The 9,861-nt window shown below is 39.0% G+C and overlaps 1 protein-coding gene across 1 annotated transcript; it reads right to left on the bottom strand.

Moving 5' to 3' along the window:
* Nucleotides 1–7,429: 7,429 nt before the first annotated feature.
* LOC125209128 lies at nt 7,430–7,837 on the bottom strand. Its single transcript, XM_048108737.1, has one exon. It carries the CDS (start codon nt 7,835–7,837, stop codon nt 7,430–7,432), a length of 408 nt encoding a protein of 135 aa, XP_047964694.1.
* Nucleotides 7,838–9,861: the final 2,024 nt, after the last annotated feature.

Here is a 9,861-nt window from a genome sequence, read left to right as displayed (position 1 = left end):
TTTAATCTTCATGATACTTAATTATCATCTTCTAATGACTAAACGCATTAATATTTTAATTCCTTTCCAACATCTATCAATCAACAAGTCGTTTACGCATTTTATTTTTGCTAAATGTTAAGTCATTGTCCATGTCATTGCTTCATACACTATCGTAAACATAATTGTTAACAATATAGAAAAGATAGGCATTAATTTGTAATTTTGAATACAATTCGGATTAAGGTATGAGAACAATTTAAACATTATGAAATGTTCACTCATTCTGCATATAATATCTCGTTTTGACTTGGTGTAGATACTTAAAAATGTGAAAGAAAATAATACTCTATGTCTATGTGTTCATGAAATCAAAATAAATAGATAAACTGACCAGCAAGACCTTATTCTATTACGAGCTCTTTCTAGTTGCAAGATTATATCTCAAAATTAAATATGTATTGTTTAGTTCATTAAATCGAATCTCACAATTATAGATGGACAATTATATGATAATGAGTTATAGTCATCTCTCCAAGAAAAATAATTTTACGACTTAATCTTAAATAGATAATTATATGATAATAAATCATATCAACCAAACATTACCAAATGAAACTGATGTCTCCGAATTTGATGTTGATTTGGCTAGACATCCATTCATAGTCATTGAAGTATGCAATTGCTCACCTAAAAGAGCACACAACCAACTTTTGACAACATTAAATTAGCTTTTCCCTATCCATTCATATGAAAAATGGAAATAGAGGAACCAAGAAGAAACCAATATAGGAGTGGTTGATTTCCCGGCAGATTGCGAATAGCAATTACTGATATAGTACATATTTTTGTAACACAAGATAACATATAGCTAAATTATGGAATCCTTGAAATATTTCGTGTTGGAACATTTAATATGGTTCAAACTTTATAAATAATTTGGATTGACTAAACAAATCAGATAATCGTTTTAGTTTGATGTCTGAGTGACATATACTAATGATTTGGATTGACTAACATTATAGGAGAATCATTTTAATTTAGAGTGAACGGCATAAAAGGTCTCTAACTTTTCGACTTGTTGCACCGTTGACCCATAACAAAATAAAATTCCACTATAGGAGTCTAATAAAAACTAAAATTACAAACCAGGTATTTTCGGACAAAAACACCCCTAAGCCCTTGAAGGGCATTTTCGCCCATTTGTGGTCGCCGTCTCTGCATGTCTCACTGCAACATGCAGTGATGCTGACAGCCCCAATGATGTGATGGAAATGTCAAATCTCTCATCTCTCTCACTTGAATTTATGCGCCGTTTGGCTTCTCACACGCAGAATAGTGTGTGTTGTTTGTTGTACCTGAAATGAAATTTTATATAGAATAGATTGGAGGGAAATATATTAGATAGGAAGGTTATTAAATCACTTATTTTCACTTCCCTCCAATTCACTTTCACTTTTAGTCCTTCCTCTAATTCACTCTCATTTCCCTCCAATCTCTCTCTCTCAGACGCCATTCATCAATGCCGCCTAAACGAAAAGGAACTGCTACCGGTGGAGCGTCCTCGTTCCGTAGTTCGTCGCGGCGGAAAAAGCCTCCGGCACCGCCGCCCTCGTCGTCGCGGCGGAAAAAGCATCCGTGCCCGCCGCCGTCTTCGTCTCCGTCTTCGTCTCCGTCTCCGTCTCCGTCTCCGTCTCCGTCTCCGCCACCGTCTCCTAGACGCGGTCGCGGTCGTCCGGAGGTAATCGACGTAGACCCAGAAACCTGGGACATCCGCAATCCTGCGTTGGATATCTTTTACCCGGAAGAAGAATACAGTAAGTTCAATTTTATATTTCACAAATCGGTCACGTACCAAATTTGTGATTTAATTTAGGGTTTCGAAAATTGTTAGTTTTGGGAATTTGTTTTGATTACCTTGTGTTCTTCGCTGATTAGGTTTTAGGGCCTAATGTGACATTTGTTGGATTAATTTTGGTATTTTTTTCTTTTTTTCTAATAACAGGGGAGCATCCTGGGAGGTTTTCCGTTGCCTTTCATCACAGTGGTTCACTCTTCGAAATCAATGGACAAAAGAAGTATGTTGGGGGTCACTTGACATTCTTTGACTATTGTAATATTAATCAGTTCGAGCTATTAGATCTCTCCATTATGGTGTTAAGGTTGAAGTATGATAGGAAAACCGTCTGCGAGTTCTTTTACGTTCATCCAAGGTATAGTGGTGATTGTATGGGCGTTGACATACATGGTGAGATGATGCCCATGATTGACGACCCACATCTGGACGCTTTTCTCGAGGTTGCGGCTACTAGCACAAGGCTAGTTCACATTTACGTCGTCGAGATGACGGCGGCGGCAGCCTTACTTAAGAAGCGGAGGGAAGAAGCAGAGGAGTTTCTAAAGTTTGTCCAAGATAGGAAAAAATCCAAAGTTGTGCTTGAGGAGATTGACGAGCCTGAAACAATTATTGTGCCCAAACCCAAACCAACAAAGAAGAGAGAACAGGCGGCTGAGTTTAAGAAAACAGTGTCACCATTGTTGATGATTGAGTGGTACCCTAGGGATGTTGAGTTTGAAGAGTTTTTGACCAAAAGTTTAGAAAAATCCACATGCATTTATAAGGTGATCAAGCAAATAAATGTATAAGCACAAGAGAAGTCAAAATAACCACATGAGCCAAGGCATAGAAAACGGAAATCAATTAAACATAAGAATCATTGTATCTCCCCCGTAGAACTCTACGAAGGATTTAGCTACTCATGTTCAACACAAAAATCAAAGAAATATTCAAAGAAATATTCAAAAACATTGTTTGAACAAGAATAAAACTAATGGTAGAAACTCCTAGAATTGGATTGGGCGGATTGGAAGCCTCGTCTTCAATCTTGCGATGAATACTCGTCCTCTACTCGTTCTTCTCTTCTTTCTAGGTGAAAAAGTGGTATTTTTGGCCGCGTGTAGAATGATGATGGAGGCGTCCCATGCATGGTATTTATAAGTAGGGCTCGAATTTCCTTGTTTGGCATTGTCGGCCGAACCTGGCGGGTCGCCAGGTTCTATGTGGCGCGAAGCTGGCGAGACGCCAGCTGCTCTCGGCAATTCTGGGCGAAGGACCTGGCGAGTCGTTAGGTTGGTAATGAAGCGAAGCTGGCGAGTCGCTAGCTACGTACGGCGATTTCGTCCTTTTTCACCCTGGATGCCTCCTTTCGCCATTTAAGCTCATTTTCGACCCTTTTTCGACACATTCTTCACAAAATGGTCAAAATACCAAAATATAGAGAAGTAGCTATAAACCATGTCTGAAAATACACAATATACGATCAATATCAAGTAAAACTACCCTCTAAAAGCATGTAAATTCCAAGTGAATCAACTCCCCCAAACTTAAACAATTGCTAGTCCTCGAGCAATGAAGAAAATGAACTAGAAGAAACTTGGATTCAAAAGAGTTTTAGACATCATCATCGTCTCAAATAATACGGAATAAAAGAACATATCACAATACAAATTCCCTCAAGTTAAGCCGTCGAATGCACTTTTACTACTAACTCGTATATCACCTTGGATTCATGCTTCACTTGGTAAGTATATGTGTTTATATTCACCTCACTCAAAGTGTATAGGATATCAAGTAACACTCAAATCAATCAAAAATGCATGGTTTACCATAGGCTTGCTCAGTGTCCTCTCCTCTACTTCGTGTGACAATAAATTTAGAGTCCGAAAGGTCTTTTATTTAGGTTATAAGATAGGCTTTTTGGTAAGGTGGGGTAATATTTGGCTAAAGTGACTGAAATTCCCAAAAAGATATGAAATCCCAAGACATTACACAATCCACATTCAACTTCAACCATTCACCTAAACATTTCTCAACAAAAACTAGACTTTGTCTAATTTCTTCCCAACTTCCAAATACCTTAAATTATTCTCTATACACTATTTTTTCTTTTTTTTTTTCTCTTTTTTTTATTATTTTTTTAAGTACAACCAATTTCCAACTTGATAACTAAACACGACCAATTCTTTCAACAACTAAGCTCTCCAAATTCTTCTTTTCATAACTTAACAAGTCTAGAGTCTAGATTCTCATCCCATTTGATTAGCTTAACAAAAGAAAAGGCAATAGGCTCAAACTTGGCTATCAAGGGTATTATATAATAAGGTTAGTGTTTAGGTAAAAATGAGGCTAACAACGATGATCTAACATCTTCCCCTATCTTTAAGGTCACTATGTAGACTTGAGAAGACAAGGAGCAAGTTCTAGAAACACATGCACAAATGATGATGAATCACACATGAAAGAATAAAAAGCTCAAGTCTCACCGGGCAAATAGCATGAATCAAGGCAAACAAGCAATTCGTTACTTATGCATCCTATTACTCAAACTCTCAATTCAATGGTCAAGTAATAGCTCAAAATGGATGGTTCTTTTATCATAGACGACTAGTCTTCACCCAAATTACTACCAAATTTTCCAATCAATTTTTTTCAATCAATCCCAACCAATCAAAGCAAAATTCATAGAGTTCTAACAAATTAATTCTATCCTAAAACAAAATAAAGCAACATATGAACAACTAAAACAAAAATAAAGCTAAAAACAAGATGCGTACCTCGTAAGTGTCACTATCCACCATATCACCCCCCAAACTTATTCAAAGCTGTGCAAAGAATAAGTTTGAAAAGTTGGTGGAGAAGTTAAACTTACATTGCACTACTGTGGCGGTGGTTAGAGAAAAAGTTGGTGTTCCATTGGTTCATCATGGCAGTCAACTGATCTAACTGCTCTCTGCTCTCTCGTTGCTCCCTTTGCACTTTCTCCAAAACTCGTGCAGCGTGCATATCCCGATCATACATCGCATTCCATTGGTTAGTTTGGAATTGCTGCCACTGGTCATGGTTCTGCTGATGCTGATCCCACGTTTGGTTCCACTCTCCATGCCACTGTTGATGCTGCACCCACTGAGATTGCTGTTGGTCCCATCGCTCATCCACTCGATTAGACAAGTCGGTGTAGGAGTTCTGTAGGTGCTCCAACTGGTGAGTGACAGACTCTTGAAACTCTGTATCTCGGGCATTTTGGTTTCTTCTTCTGCTTCGATTCCTTTGTTGGTACCTATGAGAGGTTCCCAAAGGTTCGACCATCTCAACTCCTTCCTCCTCCTCATCCTCATGAATCGCCATATGTTGGCTCGAACCAGCTTCAACTCCCGGGTCTAGAAAGGGGCCTGCAAGTGGATACTGTCTCATCTTCCAAGGTAAGCATGCAGTATAGGCCGCCATCACTCGGTGGTGTGCGGATGTATCCATCTTCCAATTGGCCTGGACGCTCTATCCATCAACATGTGTCAAATCCGGGCTAGGCAAAGGAAAATGATCACCTCGTGAACCGCCCTGATAGAGATAAGCGTAACAGTTCTGATCCCTCTTGATTACATCCATTTGGTGGAGGACATCATAAGTCAAGTACATCTCTCCTGGAATTTTATGGTCCGGGTTGAGCTCGATGTTGAAGAAACTGCAGATAGCAGTTACCTGTCCCCCACAGCAGATCGTCCCCGTGCTATTCCTAGCAACTCTTTCCCAATACAAAGGCACATACTGATTAAGATGGATGAGCTTTCCACGAAGAAGGCTGTATAGAAGAAAAATCTCGGTACTATTAATGCTTCCACTATCGGAGCGGGCAAAGATCGAATTCGAGATCCCTCTATGGCAAAGTCGAAGCACCGGATTTCAGATGGCACTCGCCTTCGAGGTGCCGGCTGTATAGTGCTCTTCTAAAGTGATCAACTTCCAAAAAGAGTCATGGTTGAAGTCCTCTTGATCTCCATTCATGGCAGTGTTAAACACAACATCAAAATCAGCCAAGGTAAGAACTCGGTCTTGATTGTCTAACCGAAATTCTATTCTGTCTATTAACTCGTGCCTGCCAACAGCCCTCTTGATGACCCTGAGGGAGCTCAAAAACTCTAGTATGAATCGGCGGAAAGAAGGGTAAGCTCTAAATAGGAACTCATGGATTCCTTGTTCTGGTTCACCCACTAAGCTCATCTTGACTATGTCATCCCCTATTCCTAGATAGTTGAGCATATTCTCCTTCAAATATCGAGTAGGCACAGTTGGCCTACGGGATAGTCTGTCCCATGATTGCTTCTGCTCTTGGCTGAGCCCGCGAACACCATACCTGCTCGGTGGCTCGGCTTTTCCTGTAGACGACATAGTTCCTACAAAAAGAACGTGTGAGTTTACCAAACAATAAAATGAGGGGGTGAGTTCTCTCGAACTCCCCCAAACTTTCATCTACTTCATGATTCACGTTAAATGTTAAAAGAAACATCATGAAGTAGGCATAAAATAAGCTCACATAGGAAGATAAATTCAATTCCTATAAACTAGGAAGATAGACTCGATCCCTAAAACATCAATTATCTAACAAATGAGGGAGATAGACTCAATCCCTACAACAATCAACTACAAATTATCTCCCATTATGAAACAAGTCATTCAAAATCAAACCAAACCTTCATGAACCAATTATACCTCCTAACACAATTATTCAACACAAATCAACATTCAAATCCCACAATCATCAAGAATAAACATGAAATTTCCACCAAGGCCAACTTTAAAAGCATCAAAATCTTAGTAATCAACAAGAACACTACAATAAAACTCAATTCAAAAGGAATTCACCAATGCATCAAAGAATTTCATCATAAAACAAGTTCTAGCATAGCAAAGACTCAACTTCAATAAAAACCCATCAACAATTATGGAGATTAGAGTGAAAGAACATACCTTTTGAGCTTAATTATCACAAATTCGAGCAAAAGAGAGAATTCCCTTATCTTCTTCAATAAACATTCAAAATCAACAAATTAATGGGTGAATCCCTTCTAATAGGCAAGAATAGTGAATGGGTGGAAGAAATTTGAGTTTAATTGGTGAAATATTGTGGAAGAATGAGAGGAATTTGGTTGGGAGGAACTAGGGTTCAAAATTGGGGAAGAAGAAGTAAAGAGAAAAAAATTCGAAAATTACCTTTCTAAGTTACTGCACGTACCTGGCGAGTCGCCAGGTTGGTGTATTAGCGAAGCTGGCGAGTCGCCAGCTAGCTACGGGGTTTTTGAACGACATACCTGGCGAGTCGCCAGGTTGGTGTAATGACGAAGTTGGCGAGTCACCAACACCTGCAGATAGATACGACACGCCTGGCGAGTCGCTAGGTTCGTATTATTGCGAACTTGGCGACCCGCCAGCAAGCTACGGGATTTTTGATTTTTTTTTTTATATATTTTTAACCTTAAATTCGAAAATCTAGCTAACTCACTAATATAAACTAAACTAAAAGACTTACGAAAATTGAAGAAAAATTACCTACTAGGGGTTACCTCCCCTTAAGTGCCTTTGTTTTACGTCGTTAGCTCGACGTCTTGAAGCTTTTCCTTAGGCCAATTTGAGCACGAACACTTCCCTCGCCTGATCCGGACTGTAGAATCTCTTGACATATTGTCCATTGACCTTGAATATTCTTCCATCATCTGCTAATAACTCCAATGTTCCATTTGGCATCACCCCTTTAATAAGATATGGCCCCGACCATTTGGACTTTAATTTTCCGGCGAATAACTTGAGCTTGGCATCGAAAAGCAACACCGCTTCACCCGGAGCAAACTCTCTCTTTTCAATCATCCTATCATTATACGCCTTCATACGTTCCTTGAGAATAGAAGAATTTTCAAATGCCTCGTGCCTAAACTCATCAAGCATATTCAATTGAAGCATTCTTTCCTTGCCTGCCTTTGCAAAATCTAAGTTCAACTTCTTCACTGCCCAATGCGAGCGATGTTCCATTTCCACTGGAAGGTGACAAGATTTACCGAACACCAATTGATTGTTGGGGTTTGTATACTAAAAGATGCTTCGAGCGTACATGCCTTTGTACAGTCAGCTTGTGCATGTATACGAGAAACGCCACGTCCACTTGTTTACCTAATTATGAGAATAAATAATATAATATAATGGTTTATTATTGAAATATGATAAACAAGTCTAAGGCCTTTTACTAAGAAGGTCAAGTAGGGAAATTCGATGAATCTCCTCATGAGTTTTCCAGTAGGGGACTTGGCCAGATCTAGTAAGAAGAAAAACGTATTCACAACCTAGATAGGCTTTGGCTACCTATTGGAACGGTTGCGGTGTTTGTGATAATTCTCTCTTACCTAAGACGAGATTAGTAACACCGGTGTGGTAAAGCACTGAAAGGATCTAATCCGAAATGTATTCTTTATTGCTATCTACCGTAAGAATATATTTCAGAAAATTTTGTATTTTCTAGTCTATGGAATTAATATCAATATTGTTTATTCAGTCAAACGCCACTTTGACTTATCAATATGTGAGAGTTTGTACGTAACTCAAGTTCATGATACCTTGGGTGGTAGTAATTGAATAACATGAAGGTATTGGAATATTATTTCATAGAATTCGCGTGCCCAGTGTGGTATGATTAAATCCCTAAAGGGTGATCCCCAAGAGGTGTTTGAAAAAGGAATTTATTATTCAGAAAACTGCGCAGTTGGAATTTATTCCACGAATAATAAATAAAGTTTCAAACTAGAAAAACTCTTTGGAGAATTAATTTAAATCTAGTCATATAGCAGACAAAAGAATTAAATTGATGGATCAAGATAATCTTAAACGCGGAAAATATTATAAAATAAAATGGACCCAAGTTATTTGTAATTTGGTGATTTAAGTGGGAGTGCAATATTATTCTTTAGTGGAACAAAATAATATTCCATTGATAATATATTAAATCATGGGCCATGTGATTTAATTAGTTAATTATCTAATGGGTGAGCCTAACACTTAAGTCATTCCATGGATCCCCTTACTAGCCCATTAGGTCTTTTATAAATAGTGAAGAGTATGGGAAACCCTAGCACACAATTCAAGACAACACAAACCCTAACCCTAAGGGGGCAAATCGGTGCCTCCTCTTCCTCTCTCACTTGTCTCGATTTTCGTGCCTAGCACGTGGGAGAATTAGGGTTTTGATCTTCGTTCTTGTTCTATCCTAATTCATAGGATTAGATCGAGACGATCTCGTGTTTGTATTGGGTTTCTCCTAGATCTCTTCAAAGCTATTTGTTGATAATCCAAGATCCGCCCACACGGATGGATGATCAAGGACAAGGGAATAGTATGAAAGATTCGTGGTCGATAAACCAAGGATCGCAAGGAGGTGCAGCTAGCAACGTCAATCCGATGATGGATCAAGAGGTAACAATCGCATCTACATCGAATATGCATGATTATGTGTTTATTTGATGTGTAATCTATAGATCTATGTTAATTGCATGAAATTGGAATCAAATGCATAATCACCTAAATAGATCCGTTCTAGGACCTGTTTGATTTCCGTGTCTTCCGCTGCGGTAGTGCCAACATTGATATGGTGACATCCCAATCGGAGTCTTGTATGCCGTCCTATAAGCCCAAAGTGCATCATCGAGCTTGAGTGACCAATCCTTTCTATTAGAGCTCACTGTCTTTTGTAGAATTTGCTTGATCTCTCTGTTAGCCAACTCGGTTTGGCCATTGGCTTGAGGATGGTATGGTGTCGTCACCCTATGCTTCACTCCATATTTTGCAAGCACGCTTTCCAACCATCGATTGTTGAAGTGGGAACCTCCATCACTAATAAGAGCTCGTGGAGTGCCAAATCTTGTAAATATATTCTTTTGCACAAATTTAATGACTACCTTGGAATCATTGGTGTGGGAAGGAATGGCTTCTACCCATCTTGACACGTAATCCACCGCCAAAAGAATGTATTGATGACCGCATGATGATGGAAAGGGCCCATGAAGTCG

The sequence above is a fragment of the Salvia hispanica genome, chromosome 3 (genome assembly GCF_023119035.1).
Source record: "Salvia hispanica cultivar TCC Black 2014 chromosome 3, UniMelb_Shisp_WGS_1.0, whole genome shotgun sequence".
NCBI lineage: Eukaryota > Viridiplantae > Streptophyta > Magnoliopsida > Lamiales > Lamiaceae > Salvia > Salvia hispanica.
Note: the sequence above shows the minus strand (reverse complement) of the source record. Positions and strands in the feature narration are given on the sequence as shown.